Source organism: Castor canadensis, chromosome 5 (assembly GCF_047511655.1).
Source record: "Castor canadensis chromosome 5, mCasCan1.hap1v2, whole genome shotgun sequence".
NCBI lineage: Eukaryota > Metazoa > Chordata > Mammalia > Rodentia > Castoridae > Castor > Castor canadensis.
In genome coordinates, this window is record NC_133390.1 from 130,015,222 (window position 1) to 130,040,849 (window position 25,628).

At 38.9% G+C, this 25,628-nt stretch overlaps 1 protein-coding gene across 32 annotated transcripts in view; it reads left to right on the forward strand.

Annotated features, from left to right (window-relative positions):
• The window catches only part of Arpp21 (cAMP regulated phosphoprotein 21), a 148,373-nt gene that overhangs the window by 93,254 nt on the left and 29,491 nt on the right, over window positions 1-25,628 (forward strand). For 31 of the 32 annotated variants that reach the window (XM_074074126.1, XM_074074128.1, XM_074074130.1 and 28 more), the window contains 4 exons: window positions 4,087-4,253; window positions 4,987-5,091; window positions 6,374-6,634; window positions 10,084-10,210. In XM_074074126.1, coding sequence (XP_073930227.1) covers window positions 4,087-4,253; window positions 4,987-5,091; window positions 6,374-6,634; window positions 10,084-10,210 — 660 coding nt within the window. Of the gene's footprint in view, window positions 1-4,086; window positions 4,254-4,986; window positions 5,092-6,373; window positions 6,635-10,083; window positions 10,211-25,628 lie in introns of those variants that run through there. The other variant, XM_074074145.1, reaches the window with a different exon arrangement.

Genomic DNA, 25,628 nt, shown 5'->3' on the forward strand with positions numbered 1-25,628 from the left:
TGAGTTGTCCCAGAGTATTTTTTTAAAGTTGTCTCTACATAATATATTCATTCCTGCAAGGCAGTACTAGTTATTGCCCATATATATTGTTTAGCCGTTTTGTTTTGCTTCATCTTGTGCAAATTCATGATGGTGTTATGTAAGGTCGTGCCTTTGGCAGGAGCCATGCTCTGAGGAGCCCTTTAGCTCTGTTCTCTTTTAAATGCTCCTGATGGGCTTTCATAATGTTATAGTCTTTATTCTTGTCAGGGTTTCTATCATGTTATCCAAAATGCTTCCACATTTTTCTTAAGTATGCCATGAAATTTTTGTGTGCTGTCTTTAAATATATCCTTGCCAGGTCTGAATTAATCATGGCCTACCACACACTCCCTTGTCATTTGCATATCACCTCCTAAACACTAGGAAAGGAAAATCTCTTTGTCTCATCCTTTCTCTCTTTTTAAATAATTACCCTTCTATCAATAGAGAGTAAAAGTGCTTTTGTGTCAAGTGCATCTGACGACTTGACTTTGCCTGTGAATTGCCCTGCAGCTCATTTCTTTCCAGTTACTTTTTATTAGTTTATTTATTTTTGATTTGCAGTGTTTGACACTGTGCAACTACTCAATATGAATGTATTATTGAAATAATATCTACTGTCCATGATACATGGCGATATGGACCATCATATATTTGAGAGGAATTTAAATTTAATTTAATCTGCATTTAATTCATTTCTCTGGTCCTGCTTTGAACTCAAGGCACCCAACTTACTTCTGTCATTGTCTTTTTTTACCTGTGTAGACACACATGGCATACCCTGCTGGGCCTGTTTGTGCCATTTCTGACACGAAAATCTCTGCTAGGCTGAACAGGCCCCAGCCCAGCCAGTCTTTTCTTTCCTCTTCAGTCTTCAGCATCCATCTGTCTTTCATACTAATTGTTTGTATCCAGTTATAATTGTATTTGGACTGGTAGAAATCATAGAATATAGAGAAACTGTCACTGCCTGACTCAAAAGCCTATGGCTGCCTGTTCTCATTGTCTTAGGAAGGTGCTTTTGTTCTCTAACCCTGTCACCCATGTCACTTCCCTCACATTCCTTATGTCTTCCCGCCTTTCCAGGGTGAGCATAAAACCAGAATTTTACCTTTCTGCTCTTTCCAGAACCTTCCATCTTTCTTTTATGAGTCCTTAGAACTTACATATACAGTTACTTAGAGCCACCTCATACTTTTGCTCCACAGCTCATTAATCACTTTTCAAGACAAAGATCTAGAATTTATCTAAAAAAGACATCTGAACACCTAATTATAGGTAGTTTTCCACACTTCCCATGGGTGATGATTTATAGCCATATAGTAACATAGTAAAGACCCTTTTTTCTTTCTCTCCTCTGTGTGTGTATATGTAAGTACAGAATGACACTAATTTCGAAATAATTTCAATAAAGTTGGATACTTGTTGCTATAGAGATTTTCTTACAGTTTCTAAAACTTTCCTTTTGTCTTTCTAAAATACAAAAGCAAGCAAAAGTGGGAATCTAAGGATTGAACATTAAATAGGCTGTTAACATTTTAATTAAGTATTTTTTATTCATTTGCTAAATCATTGGCTTGGGGGATGTGGATTTAAGGTTTGAATGTAGAAGAAATTTTTTTAAGGAAAGAAAACAAATATAATAAAAATGTTGCTAAAATTAAATGTCAATGGTAGGAAAACAAGCACCTGGAATAGTGAAACTATTAAAAAACAGTAGATTTAATAGGCTTAGTTTCTGTTCTGTGAATATATTTCCTGTACGTTTGCTTCCCTCTGTAACTCGGTATTGTTGGTTATGAAACTGTTATCTGGACTTCCTTAGTTATGACAGGTATGCTGATAAATATGCAGAATTTAAAGTTTCTTGTTACACACATGCACACAATAGTTGGGCCCAGACTTTGTGGTAATAATGGAGGATGCAGTTCCTAAGAGAGCCAACATGAAATCCCCTGTGCTGTACCTGTGAGCATTCTGTTTGGCTTTACCACAACCTAGCATTTGCCAACCCATCGTGTACCACTTTGCTTTCTAAATTTTATTTACTGAGGCATAAAACATGTAGGTGAAGTGATGACCCATACCCATCTAAAGGGTGGGCCTTGGAAGATTTTCACCTATGTGGTTACCTGTGTAAGCATCACCCAGAGTGAGACACAGGACAGATCTAATCTTCTAGTCAGTTCCCTCTTATCCCACTGTTCTCATTTCTGTTACCATTGATTAGCTTCACCTTTAAGTAAAAAGATGGGATGATGCAGTAGATATCATTTTGTGGCTGACTTCTTTCACTTAGCAGATTTGATTTAATTAGCTTAGCTCCCATTTTGTAACAATTGGTTCTTCTTTCATGAGTACCATAGGAACTTTGATTCCTAGAATATTCTGCTTCTTCTGGGTCAGTTTTGAGATTTTACTTCTCATTCTTGATCCATGTTTGTTGCTAATTTTCCCTATACAATTGGTGACCCTTGGTTGCTCTTCATATAAATTATTAGGAATCAAGGTTGATTTCTTCTGTCATCACATGCACATCTTAGAACAGTGCATGGGCTGAGAGGATTTGAATATATGCTTTAGGAGACCTGGTATGCTGCCTGCACCATCTCTCAGGTGCACAGGTGGGGAGGACCTATGGAGTACTGCCTCCATCCTGGGAACCCTACTCCTTCTAGGCCTTCTGCTAGAAGGAGTAGGGTTCTATCTCTGTGAATTCAACTGGTAGAAAAACATGCCTGCTTCTCCCTTTCCAGCAGAGCTGCAAGGACTCTGGAAAAGAAAAGAAAGGACTCACTAACAGTTCCATTTACTGATACATTTCTCCATGTTCTGATTCTGCCCATACTGGGAGTGATTCTACACTGAAGTAGGTCCTCCATCCAGCCTGACTTCCCATGCATTGAGTGGTAGCTTTCAGTTGTAACCTTTGTTTCATATTGTTCCTAGCTGTGTTCCTTATGTAAACTTGGATAATTCACATCTTCATATTGCTGCACTGGAGGGTGAATGGACTGGTAGCTTACTAGCCAGTCGTTTCCTGGTTCTCTCACTTACTGCTTTTTATATTGTTGAATAAGTTGACTGCTCCCTCTGGGTCCTAATTTTATTTTTGCTGAAGTGGAAATGAGAGTGCACACTTATGGAGCTGTTGGAAGAGCTAATATTTTGTATCTGAGGCCCTGTCACTTGGGAAATCAGTTTTTCTCTCCTCACCTCTCATTTCCCTCTGTCTTCTGCTGCTCTTCTCTCTCTGCCTTGTGGTCCCTCATCCTGAGACCTTTCCTTCACTTCCTGGTCTGCAAAGCAGGGAGATGATGACTTTCTTCCTCTCAGAATCACTATCAGGCTCAAATAATACTGTTTTGCAAAGAATGAAATAATTCTCTTATACGAAACAATATTATTAGTAGATTAATAATTATAGCAAAACATGTCCTTGTTCCTAAAGGCAGAATAATATATCAACTCCATTACAAGATGATTCTGTATATCACCTGTAAAATATAAACCCCTGTGTCTTCCTGGTTGTGTCTACTTTCTGCTTAGAGAAGTGAGCAGACAGATGCATTATGTTCCCCTATGTGTGCATTTGGGGAACTGATAATGATTCTGAATAAGTGGCAAGTCTTAGGGAAAGCCAAATAAATGCATTGGTAAATAACTGAATGTAGACAGAGTTGTGTGAATTGGAAGCATGCACTATCTTTGTGTATGTAATCATGCTGATGGCTGTGAGGTACAGGCCAGCGAAACACGTGGCCTCATGAAGATTGATCTCCACAGGACTCTCAACTGGGTGCTACTGTCCACAGACACACTTTTAGCTTCGGCAAAGCTCTCTGAAGGTGGTGGTTTTATTTGCTATTTCTTAAATTGCTTTGGTCTTACACTGTCATCTAGCTTAAGTGAGTTAGGTTCACAAGGAGTAAAAAGTTTGACCTCGTGCAGAGGTTCTGGGGTCTTGAATTCTGACTACCCTGCATTTGGAGTATGTATCCAAGGGGTTCTTTATGCCAGGGAGACTGACACACTTACCTGGACCAGGCTGTGATTCCATTGCAGGTCAACCCTTTGTGAATCCCGATGGAACTCCTGCAATATACAACCCGCCAGGCAGCCAGCAGCCCCTGCGCAGTGCGGTGGTGGGGCAGCCCCCACAACAGCCGTCTCCTCAGCCTCAGCCGCAGGTGCAGCCACAGCCACAGATGGCAGGCTCACTGGTCACTCAGGTGAGGAGCTGCTGGAAGGCAGCTGCATGGTTTTCAGAGCAGCAGTACTTCAGGGAAGGGATGTATCTTCCATGATGCCAGTCCCCACTGAGCTTCATAAGTCAAACCTGACAGCCTAAATCTTCAATTGCAGAGCCATAGAATTTCTTCTGACCTGAAGTCAGATGAGTTCCCCATCCAGTGCTCAGGCCTACAGGGTGAGAAGAGGTAGCAGAGGAAATGAGTAGGTGTTTCCTCAGGTCTGGATGCAGTTTTATGCACAAGGAGCATCTGTCTTGGTGACTGGTCTCACCTAAACCGTTGTGTCATCTTCCCATCACATATCAGTGCTCATGTCTGCAAGGCATCAGTAGTGAATTTGTTTTCAATGAGAAGAACAGAAATCAGTCAGTTTTGAAAGAGTGGCTATTCACATCTACACCTCTGGGAAAGATGCAGAGCTGCCATCCTTTTGGAGGGAGACATACAGACATAATCCACACAGTCAGAGAATCTAGCCAACAACACCATGCAACAAAGATCGCTAACCTCTTAAAGGCTGACTCACGCTCACTCTGTGCAAATGAGCCTCCCTCAAGGTTGGGCTCTGAACTGCATGACATTGATTTTTCTTTGGTGGCTGCTTCTCTTCTCTGAGCTGCACTGAACCTAGGGGACCTGTTAGGGACAGTAGTGTGCTTCCTATGGAATTTCAACCCCAGCAGTTTCCTGATTGGCTTTTTCTTTCCTCTAGTCTGTCCAGGGCCTGCAGGCATCCTCCCAGTCCGTGCAATATCCTGCGGTATCTTTTCCTCCCCAGCATCTCCTGCCCATGTCTCCAACGCAGCACTTCCCTATGGTACTGTATTATGTCCAGATGATCTTTTTCCTGGGGAGATTTCCCCTGGTTTTACTGTTTGCCTGTGTAGCTCTGGCTGATGCTGGAGCAGCAGGAGGGGAGGGCGGTACCTTTGGCTGACTGTGAGATGACAAGGAGATGTGTGTGAATGTCTCATGGCTGATCAAAGCTACCCACCTCTGCATAACATCTCTTGTTTCCTTTCTGTCACCTTTCTGTCCTGTGTTCAGTGTTTCTTCAATCTGGTTCACTTTTTAAAAGACTTTACTAGTGGACCAGGAATCAAAGGACCCCAAGATAGGTACATGAATTCAGTGTGAGGGTTGAGGAAATATCTCAAAATCTCAGTCACAATGGTTACCATCACCACCCTATGCTCATAATTTCCTAGGACTCCAATCCTGTTTCCTTCCATGTTTTCCTCACTGTGGCAGGTCCTTTGGGGCAGCAGTTGAAAGAATGAGCATTGAACAAATGTGCCTAATTTGGCCTGTGATCCACCAACCCACTGTAATGCAGGTCCTGTCTCTGTTGGCAGCAGTAGTGGGTAGTTGATGAGGACAGGGGCTCCAGCCTCTCTGCAGCATGTAGAACTGTACTTGCAGCTGGGAAGACCAGTTGACCTGGGGACAGCACACTAAGTGCTCCTTGTCTGCAGCACCATCCCCAGAAGCCTGAGCCCTCAATGAAGAAAGAGTAGGTTGCTCTTGAAAGAGGGAGATGAAAGGGCCAGGGACAGTGGCTCATGGCTATAATCCCAGCTACATAGTAGGCAGAGCTCAAAAGGAATGTGGTTCAAGGCCAGCCTGGGCAAAAAGTTAGTGAGAACTTACTTCAACCAAAAAAGAAGTTGGGCATGATGCTACACTTCTGTAATCCCAGCCATGCAGGAGGCATAGGTAGAAGGATCATAGTCCAAGCTTGGCCCAGGCAAAAAATAATGTATCAATTTTCTGAAAAAACAACTAAGGCAGAAAGGACTGGGAACATAGCTCAAATTACCTATATAGAACCTGTTACATGAGGCTCTGAGTTCAAACCCCCCAGCACTGCCAAGGAAAAAAAGGAGGGAGATTTACGTCAAATTGTTAAGATCTCTGGTACCTGGGATGATTGAAGCCTGGTTTTCATGTAACATGCTCTGGCTGAAGAATTCCATTATTTAATTTAAGTTCTTCCTCTCCCATAACCACAATTGTGCATCCCATGTCTGCTTCAGTCTGCCTTCTTTCTCATTCCCAAACTGAGCTTACTGATCTCCTTCTGTATCCCCCACCTGCAGAGAGATGATGTGGCAGTCCAGTTCAGCCAGCTGAGCCTGAGCCGACAATCCTCAGGAGAAACTCCTGAGCCCCCTTCGGGTCCTGTCTACCCATCCTCCCTCATGCCACAGCCAGCTCAGCAGCCAAGCTATGTCATCGCCTCCACAGGCCAGCAGCTTTCTACAGGGGGCTTCTCAGGCTCAGGCCCTCCCATCTCCCAGCAAGTTCTTCAGGCTGCTCCCTCTCCACAGGGCTTCGTGCAACAGCCTCCACCTGCACAGGTAGATGTTCTTTCACACCTGTGGCTTCACTGATTTGTGATGAATCAACTCTGTCTTTCCTTATAGAATGCTGTTGGGTCTACTTGTCTTGCCCTTCTGTTCACATTGATATACACCTCCATGACCTGTTTTGTCTTTCTGTTCAACAATGTGCACAGTACTGGAGCTCAGAAAGTCAGCTAGCTGAAACTGATCCAACGGCTTATCACACAAAAGGGGTGTTCCATGTTCCAGACTGTTGGCACAGAAGCTATAAAAAGCATTGGTTTCTCTTCCTGGGCAAGCCCTGCCCTGGGGCACTTTGAACCCTCTCTTTCTACTGCTTAGCAAATGTGTTTTTCCTTCTTATCAATTCACAAGCATTTTCTGGAGCTAATCTGATGCTCCAGGCAGGCAGGCTTCTCTGTGAATATAAAGGAGGAACATAAGCCAATATTGACTGTCCTTTCCTCTCCCTGAGGAGAAGCAGAACTCCCGCCTGCTCTCACAGGTAACCATTAATCATATTTAATTGACTTGAGCATGTAAGACACCACAGATCACTGATTTTTACTGTCTTCCCAAAGACCGATTATGTGTTACTGTTCACCACCAAACATCTCTGGTGCCCTCCTGGGTATCCCTTACAGAATATTGGAAGTGATTACTGTCAAGATGTAAAATGCACAGAGGTATCTTCTGGTCCATTTTCAAGGCACACATATCCCAAGCAAATTCCACCTTAATTATGAAGTATTGCATGGGATGAGCTGTTTAAAGTACAGTGTCACTACCATGTCATTTGTTTCACTGCCTTGATTTTTGAATAAGTTATTTTCTCTTCAAGCCACACAAAACCCTCTCCCATGAAATGATTTTCACTCAGTCATTAATTTTATGTTGAGTGATTAATTAATAGTTCATCTTCAGTCACCATCTTGGTAATATTCCTTCCCTAGTGGGATTTAAGGAAATGTTTAAAATAAATCTTAGTTACAGGAGAAAGATTGTAGTTAATATATTAGTTATTTTACTAATAATTTAAAAACTTCAAGTTTAATTATTAGGAAAAATTAGTTTAGTTCTTTTAGCCTAAATGACATCTAAGTGTCCTTACTTGTTTTTCTAGTCAAAGAAAAGTATGCTTAAGTCAAAAGTTGGCAGTATGCTTTGTTGAAAACTTTAAAAAAAGTCATTACCTAATGAAGGAATTTTAGTGTCAGTGCACTGTAGAAGCAAAGACAATTCAGAACCCTGGTGTGTCTGCAACAGAAATGCTTTCATTCCCTCTTCAATGGGCCTAAAAAATAGAAAAGGAGGGAAACAAAACAGTTGTTCATGGTTACGGATCAATGTGGACATTTTAACCTTCTTTTTAAAAGAACCACTGTTGGAGGAATAGGTCATGATCCACAGTGACTTTCAATTTAGTAAACATTTTGAAATCTCACTGCACAACCATAGAGCAATGAAAAGAACTGATTTAAGATTCAGCTCATGGGTGTTTATGGAAATACACTAAATTTATACAGAAAATATCTTGAAGATCAATTTTCCCTGACTTGCATTTGCTCTCTTAATGCCCACTAGGAAGAAGGAGGAAGCATATGGACAAGGCAGAGCAATTCAAAGAAGGGAAATAGAAGATGTGCTTATTTTTTGTAGTGAAAGTGATAGTAAGTAAAGTTTATTAGGAAAGAATACACTTTCACTAGACTGAAAGGCGATGTTTATCCCTAGAGAGAGAGAATGAAAGTGACCATCCAGTGTTAATCTTTTTATAGTCTCTTATTTCTTTATTTCTTTCCTATCCTAACCCAACCAGTTTTGGATTCTCCATATCTTATCGTGCTTTGTTGAAAATACACATTTCCTCCATTTTAGACTATCTTTACTCTTCCTGTCCTCTTTCTCCCTTCAAACCATTCAGACTGTTCCTTTAAAATATTCCTCTAGTTCAGTTCTCTTTCCTTCTTTCTGAGGTGGATGAGGATGGGCCAAGTGCCCAATAACTCTGTGTGACTGGAGGCCACAATTCCTAAGAGCTGGGCAATGCCGTACTGTGGAGAGATGCTGGCTACAGTTCTCCAAACCTCTCATACAGCTGGCAGTGTTCATTGGGAAACTTTTAAGTGTTTGAATTCCATCCCTCAACTCTGCAGGCATTTTTTTTTTTTTTTTAGAGAGAAAGGAGGTTTAGTTTGGCTCACACTTTTGGAGGTTTCAGTCTTTGACCAATTGGTTCTGCAGGCATTTTTATGTTTCATATTGAATGGGAAAGGGAAGACCAAGGAATGTATATCACACTCACGAGTTTATAAATCAAGACACAATGTTTCCTAGAGAATCAATTTCTATTCTTACTAAAAGGTGTGTAAATACTGATGAATGAATTAGCTCATAGTTATTCTTAACATTGAGAGGTGTATGATGCATAATCTTTAATTGCATCACAATTTTCCAGAGTGTAACCAAATCTATTATTACTCCAGAATTCTTCAGCTTTTTATCATTAAAAATTGCTTCATAGAAAAGGGAGAAATAGTAAGATTAAATGTCTATAAATAATTCACACAATAAATAAGTTAGTTTGGCAGTTACTGACCCACGATTGTTTTAGACTTATTCAGCCCTATACCCTTGAATATCTATATTGTTAGGTAGCTGGAATTAAAATTCATAATGGTCCATGGAACTACAGAATCACAAAGCCACACAAATTATATTTTGTTCCTACTTTATCCTGAGGCAACAAAATGTTTCAATAGCAATATTGAAATAGAAAATTTTTCCTACTTGCCATGAGCAAATCTGAAAACAAAATAGCCATAAAATCACAATTCTCAAATAATTGGTTCATAATTTTACTCTGTGTATACTAATATTTGCAGGCTGTCTACTGGGTTGCCTCTGTTTTCACTTTAGAGAAGATGATAGGAGAAAAGCCAGAGGCCCAGAGATAGAAAGCAATCAACTAAGATCAGATACAAAGTAGCCTTCAAGTAATGTCCTAAAACTGGCAAGGAAGTTTTTCCATACCAGGAATCTTTTGATTTCAGTGGAAGCAATTAGAGTATTTTTAGTCATTTGCAGTCATTAGAAAGTTTACAGAAGGTGGCCTAAATAATATCTTAACATAGTTCCCCTTTTATATTGAGCATAAACTTTTTTGGATACTGGCTATGTGCAAATCACTCTACAAAGTGCTTTGATAGACTCTAATCAGCCATTTCATTGCTCATGACTTGGTCAAAGCAGGTCACAGAGCCAGCTCAGCTTCCAGGTGTGGGGAGTGGACCTCACCTTATCGTGGGAGGAAGAAATACACGCAGGCGTGGGAGAAGTTCATGGCGGCCCCTTTACCATTTACCCCAATCAAATAACATCATAAGATGGTTGTATGTTGTATGTGAAAAATATTTCTTTCCAGAGAGCTCTCACCTCCTGCTTTTTCTTTCCTGTCTTCACAGATGCCTGTATATTACTACCCATCCAGTCAGTACCCTACCTCAACCACACCACAGTACCGGCCCATGGCCTCAGTTCAATACAGCGCTCAGAGGGGTCATCAGGTGCCACAGGCAGCACAGCCAGCAGGTACTCGAGTCTGTTTCCCATTTGCTTCTGCAGCCTAGTTATTTCTGCTGGTGAATTTCATAGGTAGCTGTAGTCATCAGTGAGTTCCCATACTGGACAATTTAAGTCAGCATGTTCCCCTACACAGAGAGGCAAATACAGTGTTTGATTAACTCTGTGTGGAAGAGTAACAGGTACAAAAAGGATGGGAAGCAGATCCAGTCCTGCATCCCAGGCATGCATGCTGAACAGTCTCCAAGAGTTATTTTTATGTCCTCTCAGTTTATTTTAAAGCAGAGAGCCAACCACAGCCCTATCTTTCTAGTTCATCCTTTTTATTTTTTCCTTTTTAATTTAAAGAGTACTTCCCTTGTTCTTACGACTGGGGAACCAAATTCAGTTGCTTTGACACGATCCTGAAAAGCACTGTTTAGAAGAAGACTCCCAGCAGTGTCGCATGTCTCTTGGACTCCTGGCTCACTCTGGTGATGGCAACAGCCCCCTGCAGCCCCCTGGCAGCGCTGTGCAGTGGGAAGGGGGGCCGATGCACTGTCCGAGAGTGAGTAGCAGGTCTCACAGTGAACCGGTCTCTTTCCCTGCTGTGCCACATCCTGATGGAATGCAGCAGACCCCCAGCAGGGCTGAGGGGCTTGTGCTAGGGAGAATTTTGTGTCATTCCTGCTGACCAAACTGCGGGGAACACTGCTAATTGTCATGCTGAGAAGCACACCGGCTGGGACTCTGCCTTCTGTAAGTAGGTCACTATACAAAGCACAGCACGTGCTCACTGCTGTGGCTCTGTGGTCTGATTTCTGCACTGAATATATGTATGCACATATGTAGTAAGTACAGATAGATGTATGTATGTGACATTTATATGATATGTGCGATTTTTATAAGCTATGAAAAAAAAACACAGTGCTTGCCAAGGATTGGTGCTAATCATTAGTACCCTAAGAAGAGTAATACTGAAGTTGCTAGCATTTTGCCAGATTAGAGAATTTAATTTCTCTTTGTTGTGTATCGGTATGTGTTCTTCAGTTTATCTTTTGATTTATTAAAGGTGTGTAGGAGAAGAATTAGAGAAACCTATAGCAGCCAGTCAGATTTTGTCTTATCGGAACACTATTAGTTTAGGCACTTTATACTTAATACAGAAATAAGAACAAAAAGGGTTTTGAATGATTACTTATTTTAAGGAAAGTCTTTGGCAATATTTTATCTGATTGTTGGAAAATTTCTATCATTTTGGTAGTAATGTGCAATCAGTTTAATGATATGCTATAGCAATGTATTGCTGCTGCTCTGAACTGTGCAATTTGTTTAATGTTTATTAAAAAGTTCACCTATAATCTCGTAGACCTTGTATCAGAAGCTATGGAGGAGTTTTCCTTTTGTCATGAATGCATTTAGAAGAGGAAAGATGTAGACAATGAATTTTAATGATCTCACTTTTATTTAGTGTAGTGCCATTGTGTGACAGATTCCTAAAGACATAGTTTAACCTCATGATAGGGCATCATGACAGAAAGAAATGTAGTCACAAACATGCTGAACTCTGTTAAACCTAGGAACTCTGTACCTGTATGAGGGGCTCAGGAAGTCAGACCATAAGTTAACAGTAAAACACAATTAGACTTAGGATAAGTCAAAGGTTCCCCATTCATTCCCATACTGTTATTTCTCCTCTCCACTAACTTAGCTGATGACTGACAATTCAAAATAAATGTGTGTGCTGTTTTTACTCCTTTATAAAATATTGTGGGAGAATTTAGGGATGCAGAAGCATTCCCATTCATCTCAGAGAGCCCTAACTGGTCCCAGCTATATCCCTTGGCAACTTGATAGCTTTGACTTGCTCAGGGCTTACACACCACCAGAGAAATGCCACCATAAGGGGAAATAATGACATTGTAATAAGAATGTATTCCGGGACTGGAGGTGTGGCTCAAGCATTAGCATGCCTGCTTTGCAAATGTGAAGCCCTGAGTTCAAACTCTAATCCTCAAAAAAGGCATTCTGTGGCAGCATTGTGCTTAAAATAGAAACTAGGGTGGTGCTTCAGGCGTCTAGGACATGAGTGATAGCTAAGGTAGTCTGTGGTGGGGAGATGAGAAAAGCTAAATGATACAAGAACAGAATTTTCCCCAGAAGTGACAATATGGATATACATATGTAGACTGAAACCTTTGAGCTCTTGGTTTTGTGATCATGATACCTGAAACCTAATCTAAAATCTCAGCTCAGCTTCCATAGTGCTAAATTTGCCATGTGATGTGTTTGGGAAGGCAGATTGTGTCCCAACATCATCCCTCTACTAATCAAATCCAAGTAGGCTGGCTCACATGATAGCTCTGGGAAAGTGCACAGAAGCTCTAGGATCTACAGGTAGGAAGACCCCTGCTGAACATAGTGAAACCAGCAAAGACTTTCCAATAAGACATGTCAGGGTTGTTTGTTGGGGCAACTCTGTGTTGATGGATGGACTTTTTTACAGAGGAGCCTCTTGGGTAACTGTAAGAGCTATGTTTTCTGGAGGAGTCAAAGATCAACCTTCTCAGGCTCTGAACCTGCACCAACATGGTACTGTCCCACAGAGATGTGCTGAATCACTTCTTCCCCCTCTTGCCATCTTGCATCCTGGGATCTGACCCTCTCCCAGCCTCATCTGATACCAATACCAGATGGCATGGTGGCATCCTGAGCTATGGTATGGGTCAGCATTTGAGTGGGGCAAATTATGCTCATTAAAGTCAAGTGAAATGTTAGTCACAATTTACTTCTTGATACTCTTTTTCATCTTTATTTACTTGCAATAAAAATGCATCTCTTCCTTTTCCTACATTCTTGGCAGAATTGAAACCCCCATCAGTTATTGTATCTTTCCTAGGCTTTAAAACTATACACAGTGATTTTTTTATAGGAATTAGAGTCCTTACAATTGATTAAATAGGGCACTTATATTACACTGAGACCCAGCAGAGGGATTTAATTCTTCCTCTTGGTGATTCTGTTCTCTTTACCCTATAGATAGGTGGTAAGGGTACTAAGCATGAGGGAAAAAAAAGAATCCATGGTGGTGAAAATTATCAATAAAGTCTACCAATATTAAGATATTTTGAGAAATAAATGATAGTTATATACAGTGATGTTTGGATTTTGTAGCCATGTGTTTAGGGAAATTTAAAAACCTTTAATTTCTCCAATGGAAAATATTGTCTATTGCCAAACTGACATCAGGTACCCTCAAAGCTGGAAGGAAATTTTCTTCATAAGACAATTGTTAATAACTTAAAAATACATAGAACAGCAGTTACCAGGTTATAGCTAAAATGACTTTAGAGACTTGAAGTGAGAATATCTTACTTGAGGACATATTCTCTCAGTGGCCAAATATTGAAATGAATTCATGATGAATAAACCCTTTATTCCTCATACTTTAGGTTTATTTTAGTAGTCAGTTTTCATGCTGCTTTCAGTTTCACCTGTGTTGTTATAGTTTTATTCTTGCTGAAAAACATGTTAAATGTACAAAAGTATTAGCAATAATTATATTTACCATTGGTTGAGGATCTCTTATGGGCCAGTTACTGTGCTCAGTTTTTAACCAACAGTTTAATTCCCACCACAAAATTACAAGGGAAATATTAGCATCCCTGTCTTATACATGGGAAAAAATATCCCTCTAGACGTGAAGTAAAGACCCTGGGTCCTCAGACCCAGGTGGGGAGTGGGGAGGAGCACACAGGACTGACTGACTTTCAGCTGTGTGTTAACTACTTCATCAGAAGAGGATAGACACAATTACTTCCTAGCATGGAAGTAAACCAGCATGTTGGAACTAAACCAGCATGCTCATGTTAGCAAGGCAGGCAAGACTAATTCAAGTACACTGAATGACCTCAAAACAAAATCAATTGTGAACCCTGGACTTTTACCTCCCTGCCCACTATCAGCTTCCATATTTGGTGAGCTGGTCAATACCAAAAAAAAATGTCAGAGTGTATCTGAGTATTCTCAATCATATTTTGGAAAAGAGAAGCAAAAAAAAAAAAGAGAGAGTTTCTTCTAGATCATGCTTCCGATTCCAAATTTCATTTTCAGATTGACTTAAAAGGGAATATACATAGCTTCATTTTTGACTCTCTAAAACCTTGCACATGTCCAAAAGCCACATGTCCAAAAATGCTCTTATAAAGTCCTGTGTACTTTCATAGATGAGCAGTTGAAAAAGAACCAAAGTTTGCTATTACAATGATACTGGCCTGATAGAACAAATAGAAAGTGTTCTCTCCCCTTCTATTTTTTGGAAGAGATTTGTGAAATTAGTGCTAAATATTTAATGTTTGGTAGAATTCCATGGTAAGATTGTCTAATCCTGGAGATTTTTAAATCATTCCTTTAACTTTTTACTGTATGATAATTTCTAGAGCTTTTAAATTATGAATTATATTTCTTTATGATAATAAGACTGTTCAAGTTATCTATTTCCTCTTTTTTTTGAGTTTTAGTAGTTTATGATTTCTTCTAAGTTTTAGAAATTAGGAATATAAATTTGATATTTGTATTCTTTTATTATCTATATAATAGCTTCAGGATGTGTTGTGATATGCTTTTTCCTTCCTGATATTCGTGATTTGTAACTTTTCTGTTTATTCTTGTCATTCTTCTAGATTTATTGAATTTATTAATCTTTTCAAAGTTGATTCAATGATTTTTGTCTATTGTTTTACTGACTCAATTTCTCTGATTTCTGTTCTTTATTATTCCTTTTACTCTGCTCATAGTAGATTTATTTGGATATTCTTTTTGTACTTTCTTGGGGCAGGAAAGTAATTGGTTCAAAGCATTTCACCTTTTCTAATGAAAGCTGTGCCCCACATATTTTGACATGCTGTATTTTCATTTTCCTGCATTTGTAATTTTTGCGGTGCTGGGATCAAACCTTAGGCCTTGGACATCTAGGTAGACACTCTGTCACTGAGCTTACTCCAGTCCCTGTATGTATTTTTAATTTTTCTTTGATATTTCTCTTTGACTCATTTAAAGGTGTGTCATTTAATGGCCAAGTATTTGTAGATTTTCCTGTTGTCTTTTTCTTTTCTGTTATTGATTGTACATTGATACCACTATAGTTAGGTAGCATATTTTGTGTAGCTTCAATTCTTATAAAATTGTTGGGGATAGTTTTATGACCCATTCTTGGTGAGTCATGGACACTTGAAAGAGCTGGATACCTTGCCATTGTTAGGTTTGATGTTCCGTACATGCCACATAGATCCTGTTGGTTTATTTTGTTGCTCAGATCCCCTATATTTTTGTTAATTTTCTATTTACTAGTTCTACCAATTGCTGAAAGATAATATTCAAACTCTTAACTAAAAGATCTCCTAAAGTTCTAAGTAAATCTCTAGACCAAAGCTGCCCTGAGTACCCCTGAAACCCAAGCATAGAGAGGTTTTGCTGTCATTTGGAGCATGCTATCACTTGCGTCCTTTCCCAAATGAATAAGAAATGTTTCATTCCCTATGAGAGGTAAGAAACATTCCATAGAAGTAGCCTGGATGGAAAAGGTCCCGAACCATGGGGTTTAGGTGAGCAGTTTCTACACACTACACACTGTCTATATCACTCATGTGTCAGGCTTTCAGCCCTGCTGGGTAACACCAATGATGTTACTTTAGGTAGAATAATGAGGATGACCACAACAGACAGGCCACAGCCATGCTTTCCTGGAAGATTAGAAGAGTCTGTGCTCTTGAATGCCATGAACATAGGACAATATGAATTCTGAAAACCCTGGAGATGCTGTAGCTTACCTCTGCTTTCTAAAACCCTTTTCCATCCCCTCTCTCCCTTCCCCCCATTCCTAAGTATCTGATGAATGATTCATTTTGAGCAAAACCAGTTTCATAGAAAATTTTACATGAAAATATTACAAATTTTCAAATTATAGTTCAGAAGGAAACTATGAACAGAAATGTTTAAAATGCACCACACTGCAGAACCCCACTCAGATTTGTGATTCTTAAAGTCCATTTAACATGTATTTACCCTGCTCTTGTATCTTTGTTGAATAAGTGATGCTCCAACTGACTTGAAATATGAGAGCTGGAATCTGTGGCAACAGAGACTTCTTTCCTCACTTTTCCTTCTTCCTTTCTTCTTTTCTTTTTTTTTCTGAGACATGATCTCATTATTTAGCCTAGGCTGTCGTTGAATTCATGATCCTCCAGCCTCAGCCCCTCACTCTTCATTTACACTTAAGATAAACTTCTCTTGGACTTTCTCTTACACTTTGCTCAACAGCAATTACAAGATATCACTAATAAGAACAGAAATGCAGCTTGAACATTTAGTGTTGCTAAGTGAAGCTAGACATTCAGCCATCTGCCCAATTTGGAATCTCCTGTCAGAGCCAAAAAGGTGAACTTCTGCTAATTTAGTGCTTATAGAATTAATACCAAATTGTGTTTCAAAAATCAAGTAGGCTTATTCAGACAGTCAGACAAAGTCTAATTTATGACTATTTTCCTGAATGTGTGAACTCAGAGCCATCTGACACATGCAAGTTTATAAGAACAACAGACAAATGAGAGTGGGAATAAAGTCTCCAATAACTTAAAAATATAGACACCTCTCCCCATTCACCAGTGAGGAACTGGAGACCACCCCCCCACACCGCCACCCTCAGACTCACCTTTTCTTGCATAATGGAGGAGATGGAAATAGGCTTGCCGCAGGCCTGCTCTTTGTCTAGTCAGCCAGAGAGGAGAATGAATGAAGGCCACAGTGAATTTCAGATATGTGTAAATAAAAGACACTCAGAAGAATGGTGAAGGGAGAGGAAACCAGGTCAGGGAATGTCCATTCTGCTTATTTTTCCAGCTGACACCATAATGGTATAATCCAGGAATCTATACGCAGCACTCTGACATTTGGAATGCAGATCCAAAAGCCCAAACCTCCATTCTTCGTCTGAGGGGACCATTTGTGTGTAGAGAGTTCTTCAGAGCAGAATTATACATTTGGAGGATGTCAGTCTGTCAGAAATACAAACTTTAAAGTAGACCATTGGAAATTTGTTCCAGAGAGATGCAAAACACTTTCCATTTCTTTAGGTATAGATATTCAACTTCCTCATGCATGCCAACTTTAGGCCTATGCAGGTAAGAGCTTGTAAATGTTACACCTCACTCTTCACTCTGTAGCCAGTGCTTCTCAGACTATCCAGCTCTTGTTGAAATACATATTAATGCAGTAATTCTGGAATCTGTCTTGAGATTCTGCACTTTTAAGCAAGCTCTCAGTTGACACTGAAGTTGGCCTATTGTCTTAAGAATTAATATCCAGCACCTTTTAAACAGCCTATATATAAGTTGTTGCAAACGGAAGGAATCTACTCAAATTCACTCTTTGATTTGATGTTATTTGTATATTCAAATAATATTAAATTCAAATAATATTAAATAGTCAGCATGTCTGGTCCTGTGAATTATAGATAGTATTTAGAATAATATATTTACAAATATGAATTTTAGGTAGAAGACAAATATAGTATGATTCTATTACATATAGCATTCATATGAATAATAATTGTATTATTTTCACTTTTATGTATGGAGAGAGAGAGAAAGAGAAAGTATATATTCTTTTTTTAGCTGTATCTTTTAATGGCTTATTTTTCCCCTCTGGAAAATGTGATGCCTCAGCTATAGTTCCTGTATAAATATTTAAGAGACTAAATGAAATCTCTTTGCCAACCAATTCAAATATAAACAACTGCAAAACTATAGTTAAATTTATGAAATCAAATAGAATGATAGCCTAGTAAATCAGTCAATGTCAACAAGTGAACATTCATGTTTTTATAGTTCAAATTCCCAAGGAATATATCACAGAATATATCACTTTCAAGAGTACAATATGTTTGAACTTTGGCATTCTTGTTGATTTGGAAATTTGAACAAATGCAAAGTAGAATGTTCTTTGAGTGTTGAGTTGGCAGTGAATGACCTGGCCTGAAATCCTGCCACACCCCACTCAGGGCCACACTCTCCTCCAGTTATTTCCTCCTCTTGAATGTAAAACAGTTGGGATGGACTTTGTGGCACTTCTAGCAAGAACATCCAATTATCTGTGCACATGTATACTTGAAAATAGGTCAAAGCCACAATCCCTTTCCTGATAGTTCTGCATGGAAGTTCAATAAACAGTAATGTGTTTAGCATTTTTATTTCTTCTTTTAGGAGTGATATTTTTAGAACAATATAGCATATTGTTAGTATTAACAGCTCCAAGTAAGAAAAAATGTTATTGCCTCCTTAATGTTGCTCTGAAACGCATTTGGGATGGGGCAAATGCACCTTAATGGAATTTATAAATTTATTTAACCAGAGCAGTTGAGTAAGACTGACAGTGAATCCTGCATTTTTAGCTTAATTTATTAAGCAATCAGTATCAATGTAATTGAGAAAGATTTTATCTTTAAAACCTTTTCTTGTTTCTTGAGTTTCTGATATTCCTCAACTTGGTTTCCCATGCTCTGAGTTTGGCTGGAGATGGAGGAGGGGGCATGAGAGCTGTGGGATGTTGGTTTGATCAACAAGATACATTAGTTTTGGGGTTTTGTCTTTCTAACTTAATTTGCATTCCCTAAGATTTGATGACTCTAAAAAAGATTTATTTGTTTAATTATCCTATGTGTAATTTCCATACATTTTTAATGTTTGTTTAAAATTCCTTAATCTGTCTGTATGTTTTTGATTTGCCAAATAATATATCCATGATCATTCAGAGAAGAAGTGCAAAAGCTGTCATACCTGACAGCATTGGGGAAGTGATTTATACTTTAAACCTCTGCATTATGATGTAATCAGAAGCCAAAGGGTAAGTTATCAAAGTTACGTGAGAATTTACTTGTCTGATTTCTGCTAACATCAATGGGAGACACATGGATAAATCTATGTGGAAAACATTGTTCAAAAATACTAGTTTGGAAAAGGTTTCTGTGGAAATGTTCACATGTTTCTTTCATTAATTGGTTTAATTATTACATTTTCAGAAATAGAAGTGAGAAGTATTACACTGGGATTAAAAGGAAGGTTAAGACTACTAGGAGCAATGATAGGAATCATACTATTTTTAGACGTAAAAATCCTACTTGTTCACCAAACCATGTAAATGGTCAGATTCCCTCTGTCCCTTAGTTTATAGTAAAAGCAATGTATTTGGCATACTTGTAATAATAACATTTCCATGTAGATTTCATAAAATGAATCTCAAGTAATTTATAAAAACCTAAAGAATCTAAGCTTCTTATTATAAGAATCTGGTTTACCTGATGATTTTACCAAAGAATTTAAGAAAAGACAGGATTCTTTGCATCATGGGAAGTCTTAATCTTCCTTTTTTTCTTTTCTCCTCTTTTTGATTCTTCTTAGTTCCTTGCCAACAATTTTTGCTCTCAGTTGTTATCTCCCTCTATGAATTACTCTTTTTAGTCCTACCTATCCTTAGAAATACATTTAAAAACAAAAACAAAAACAAAAAAACTTGTGGTTCCTGCTTCCCTTCATGATTCCTATTTTTTTTCTTATTTTCTATCTTTAAGTCTTGAGCCTATACAGGTTCTTTGAAACTCTTACTTCCTATTTTTCCTCTTTATATTAAGGTTTTGTCTGGGTACTTTTGTGTTATGATTTAGTTGTCTGCTTTTTTATCTTCATTTTAATTTATTGTATTTCTGTCCTACACTTTTCTTTTTTCATTTTTTATTACATTATGGTTGTATTGGGGGTACATTGTGACATTTACAAAATTTCTTACCATATATCATAGTTGAATTCACCCCCTCCCTCATTCTCTTTTATCCTCCACCATTCTTAGAATAGTTTCAACGTGTCTCATTTTTCCATTTTTATACATGAGTACATAGTATTGTCATTATATTCAGACTCTTACACCCTTTTCTTATATCTTCACCCCTTCCACTGATACCATCTCCCAGACAGGACCTGTTTTACCTTCCTGTTCTCTGTTTTTGAAAAAAAAAAAAAAAAGGCTTTTATGTTTGTTTAAGATATCTATCCAGGTGATTTCATTATGACATTTCTGAGTATATATGTAATATAACTCATGTCGGTTCATGCCCTCTATTTTTCTATCTTAGTCCTTTTCTTAGGGTAAGTTAAACAGGTTTAAAAATTCCATATTCATTCTTCCCTCTTTTACCTTCCTTCTCTCATTAGCGACCTACCCTGAGCGCATACCTTTCTTTGTTATGAGTCCAGACACTTGATTCATAGGCATCCACAATCCAACATTCAAATTACGAAGAGGAACACAGGGTGTGTGTGTGTGGGGGGGTTCTTCTCTTCTAGACACAGGGCAACAAGAATATTATATTGTCACACCAGCAGTGTGTAAATCACTAAATTTAAAGAACAATACCTTAGAAGTATGTAGCGATGAAAGATGCTTCTGTTTAAATTTTTTTCTCCTTTCCACCTCAGATATAGCTACTTATGGCAGGGTTATAAACATAAATTCAGCAAAACCAATCAGAATGGCCTCATTTTATTCAGTACATCCCAGCTTGTTCCTCCCCAAACCACCACAATAGTACCATAGTTTTAATCAACCCTTTCAGATCTGAAATAGCACAGGCCTTTCTTTTCCAAAGGAATGTCACATAAATGTTATAGTTCTAGAGCTAAGTTCCAATCACTATTACTCAAAAAGGCTAGAGTATCAGCATCACGTGTGCCTCATCGAATTCGAATACTTCTAAAGGAAACACTGTGACTTTCATATCCTCTTTAGAGCCTGAGAGAGTCAGTGCCACATGCTTACCAGCGAGCACTAATTGAATCAGTTTTTACAACATTCTTCCATGGCAGAGAACTAGTGCATGCCTGTCAAACGAGAGAGTATGTTAATAAAGAACAATGGCCTTCACACCTATGCTCTTGTTCCTATCCCTGTTGGGGACAGGTCTCTTCCATGGTTTTACCCAGGTGCTGTTCAGCCAATCCTTCCTGGCTACAGGGATAGGTTTGATGCCCCAAGGACTCCCACCACTCCATAATTGCCTGATGATATCTTTCCCCTGACTCCCACACAGTTTCCTTTAAGGTGCCTAGAGACTCATTAAAATCGCATTTTTAATGTTCTTGCACATGCTCTCACTGCTTTGTTTCTTAAAGGTTCTTTTGAAACAGGTTCAGGACTATTGCACCTTCCATGAGCCATAGTACATCATCATTGTTCAGAGAATTAAAAATAAAGGCAGAAAGAGGAGCTGGAACAGACCCAAAACTATGCCTTGCAGAAGGCAGGATGTGAGAGGAGCACACATTTCAAAGTAATGTAAGGATCTTCAGAGTGGGTCAAGCCAACTTCATGTGGGTTTTTATATGTATTTGTTTCTGTAGGAAAACAATTTATAAACAAATGCTACTCTAATTCATCATTTATATGTAGACAGTGTGTGAGTTGTTAGGATGCAGAGGTCAAAGGACTCGTGAAGCCCTTCAGTGAGTTTTGATGAAGGTCACAGTTGAGACCTACTAGTTCTGCTGGGCAGGAAAGGCTCACCTTTACTCACCTGAACCTGTGGGACTAAGACGAGCCAGAGAGCAAACCAGGGACAAAAATAAATCATCACTGAGATTTGTGGCAAGAAATCTGTGGCAATCCAAATGGTAGTTTCTGTTGTGTTCTTTTGTGAATAGAACACTTTATAAATTGTGAAAACTAGTGCTGATAGTAAAAGATGAGAACTCCACTCTAATGCAACAATGAATCTTTGTGTTTTCTTTCTGCCTTTGAACCTATGTATTGCAATCATGTATTATTATCATAGATTATGCCACTTGCTTATTAATACAGCAGTTAATTAGCAGTATAAACAAACATAGATTCTACCAACATTTCTGTAAAGATTTTTTAAGAAGTAAAACTGCATTTGAATTGTTGACATAAAATTTCTAAACCATCTACAAATAAACCTCTAGAAGTAGCATGTGAATTTAACAATGTTGCAGAATACAAGGACCATATATAGGAACGAATTTTATTTTTCTTTTTATTCTAGCTACAAATGGGAAATTAAAAATTACATTTATAATACTGACATGCTTTCATTGGCAGTAATTAATCATAGCTCTCCTGATCATGTGGTCCAAGAAGGCACAGGTCATTGTCTCAGTCATTGGAGAGCTACTCAAGTGAACCCCGGAGACCCAGTGTTGTCTTACAGAGGAAGAGCAATTGCAACCTCAAGTGTTTCTCTTTGCAGCTCTTGCTTTCCCAATTTCTTCTAAAGGGAAATATATTGAGGGAACTAAAGCTTTCAGATCTCTCATTTATGTATCTTCATCTTCCAGATTCAATAGATATTTTGTAATAAACTGTGTTATTGGCCCTGCTTCTCTCTTTCTCCAAGACTCTATGAAAGACTCAGGTTATTTTTCTACTTTCTGTCAAAGGCTTTCATCTTTTTAATTTCCCATTGTTAAAATGACACTATTTAAGGTGCTCACACTGAGTTGGAGTCTACCTCTAGTGCCTCTATGAATATGCCACACAAAGGAACTGGTTTCCTTGACAACAGGAATGTGGGGGAAAAAAAAAAAAACAGCAATCCTGGAAACATTTGCTCCTACCTGTTCCCTAGTGCTCCTCAGCCCTGCTGTTCCTCCAGATACAGACACAACATTTGAGCAGAGAGTTGGAGGTCTTAATTGGTTTAACCACTGACTGAAAGACTCCACTACAAATCACCTGCTCTACTTTTCCACTAATGAAAGCAATCTAACTGTAGAATGGGCATTTTCTCATTACTGTCTTTAGTTGGTCTTTTGCAGATATCTAAGGAGAGAAAAGGAAATTGGGTTTTAAGAAGCTGGTGTGATTGTGTATATGTGTTGGGGGATGGTATGAGTGTGATTGTCCAAATGAACTGTTTTTAAATGACTTGCAGAATTTATTATTTTCAGTCTCTGAAATTTTCATGAGCAATATCTTTTAAACTCTGGCAGAATGCAACGGCATTCTTGGTGAACACTATGGCAAATGATATAATAATTTGGCAGGACTTAATGACACACTTATTAAGTGTGCTTCTAAATAAACCCTGATAAGCTGAAAATGCTTTTCTACCTCTATTAAACATGACAGGACAAACATAGATATGTGCATTTATAAACAGGTTACTCTCCAGAAGTCTAATTGCAGGGACATAATTCAGCAAATATGGAGATCAGATGATGTAATTTTCAGTCCTAAACTCTCATTATGCCCAAGAAATCAATAAACCCACATTAGTAGGGGTTCGAAGCTCACCCTTTCCAGTCATCTTACCCTCTTGGATTTTTTCCTTCCTGAGAGCAGCAAAGGAGAATATGCAATACAGTTGGTTTCTAGATTATCTCAGGACTGAGCCTGTCGATTATTGAAGGATACCTAATATTGCTGGAGACTCTCTTTTTTTGTTGTTTTTTGCAGTACTGGGGCTTGCACTCAGGGCCTACACCTTGAGTCACTCCACCAGCCCTTTCTGTGTTAGGTAGGTTTTTTTGAGATAGGGTCTCACAAACTATTTGCCTGGGCTGGCTTCAAACCGCAGTCCTCCTGATCTCTGCCTCCTGAGTAGCTAGGATTACAGGTGTGAGCCACCAGCGCCCAGCGACTGTCTCTTCTTTCTGTGTAATTGTTTAGCTTGCAGCTTCAGGAATTTGAGCTTGTCAATATATTTAGTGTCTCCTACTCAGGAAGAAGTCCTAGTACAATTAGAGAAGATCAGAGGATTATTATCTTTTCTTTTCTTTTTTTTCTTCCTTTTCTTCCCTTCTTTTTGTGTAGATTAAAGGACTAAATTTTTTTCCTCTCACTTCTGGAAGGTAGAAACCAGGCATTGGCAGATTCAATTTCTTCTGAGGTCCCTCTCCTTGGCTTGCTGATGTCTGCCCATTCTTTGTAAACAGAAGAACTGAAGAGAGACATTAACTGCAGAAAACCAAAGTGCTTTGCCAAAGTGTTGCCCTTTGGACTTTTCTACCACCAACTTGAATTAACCAGAATAGAAACAATGACCGCTGTGTTCCCTCTCATTTTGAGCCACTCTAGTGTTGTAAGAATTACATTATACCTTCAGGAACTAGATGGCATATGCTAAATCAACTTGTGTCTTTGGGTGTATTTATGGATTTCAGAAGCCTAAAAAAAGACATACCAGGGTTTATTCAAGAGACTATAAGGAAGCAAACTAACTACCCAATCCCTCTCTTTTCCCCCCTCCCCTTTTTGTTGTGGGTGTTATAGTAACTGACTATAAACTAAGTGCATCAGTAATGCCAGCTCTCAGCATCACCACAAGCTGTCTTCCTTCCTGAGCTCACACTGGTGGCCCTGAGGATTTATAGCATTGTCTTGAAGACTGGCTAGTTGACTTCTGTCCATTTGCCTAGTGGTGACAGCCAGCACTGTACAACTGCCATCTGGCTGTTTCTGCTAGATTTGTAGGAGAAGCCTCTGTTGGATTTGGGGGGATACTAAAACCTCTAGGGAAACAGGGCCTCTGAGAAATCACCACAGATGGCTTTATATGGGGAACAAACAGTCATGGAAGTAGAAGCAGGAAATAGAAAAAATAAATCAGCTTGGAGTTTGATGTCTGCTAATCTTAAAGTCACTCCAACTTCATTGGTTGAACGGGACCATATTGCATACATGGAAGACATTGCAAAAGCAAATTGAAACTTTAAAGACTTTGAAATTAAAAACCTATCACAGCACTGTGGATATTAGGCTTTTCCTAAGGCAGTGTGTTAATGTGATGTAAATCAGCCATGGGAAAAATGCACTCATTCTTGAGTCATTATTTCTCAGAAGACATTCCACCTGCTGTCAGATTGGGGGAGGTGTAGGGAAGGGTTATAGAAAACACAGATAGTGAGTCTCCTTAAATTGCCAGGCATGGGGCACCACCTCTGCCCAAATAGCACTCAGTTTTTGTGGGGAGGATGAATTTCTCCAGTCTTTTTCGAAAGCTTTTACTCCCTAGATATAACAGATTCTAATGCTCACACAGACCAGCATTTTTAAAATGCATTTTCAAGCAATTAATATGCCATTAATATTTAAGAACTACTAGCCTAAGTAAAGCTAACCTATTTAAAATTTCTTCTGATTTAGTTCCTTCCCTATGTTCAAAGGAAACCATGTTGACAGTAATACTGTGGGTGCAGATTTCCTTCCACATTTTCAAAAGCATCTAGAGGGCCAGGAGTGGTATTTAATACAGCAAATGCTTGCTTTCTCTATTTTTAGAAGTGTGTTCAAAAATGACCACAACTAGGAAATAGGTGGGCAGCTAGTTGCCAGCAAAGTATGGGAAAATGATATCAGATAGCAGATTTTTGACTACTTAGAATGC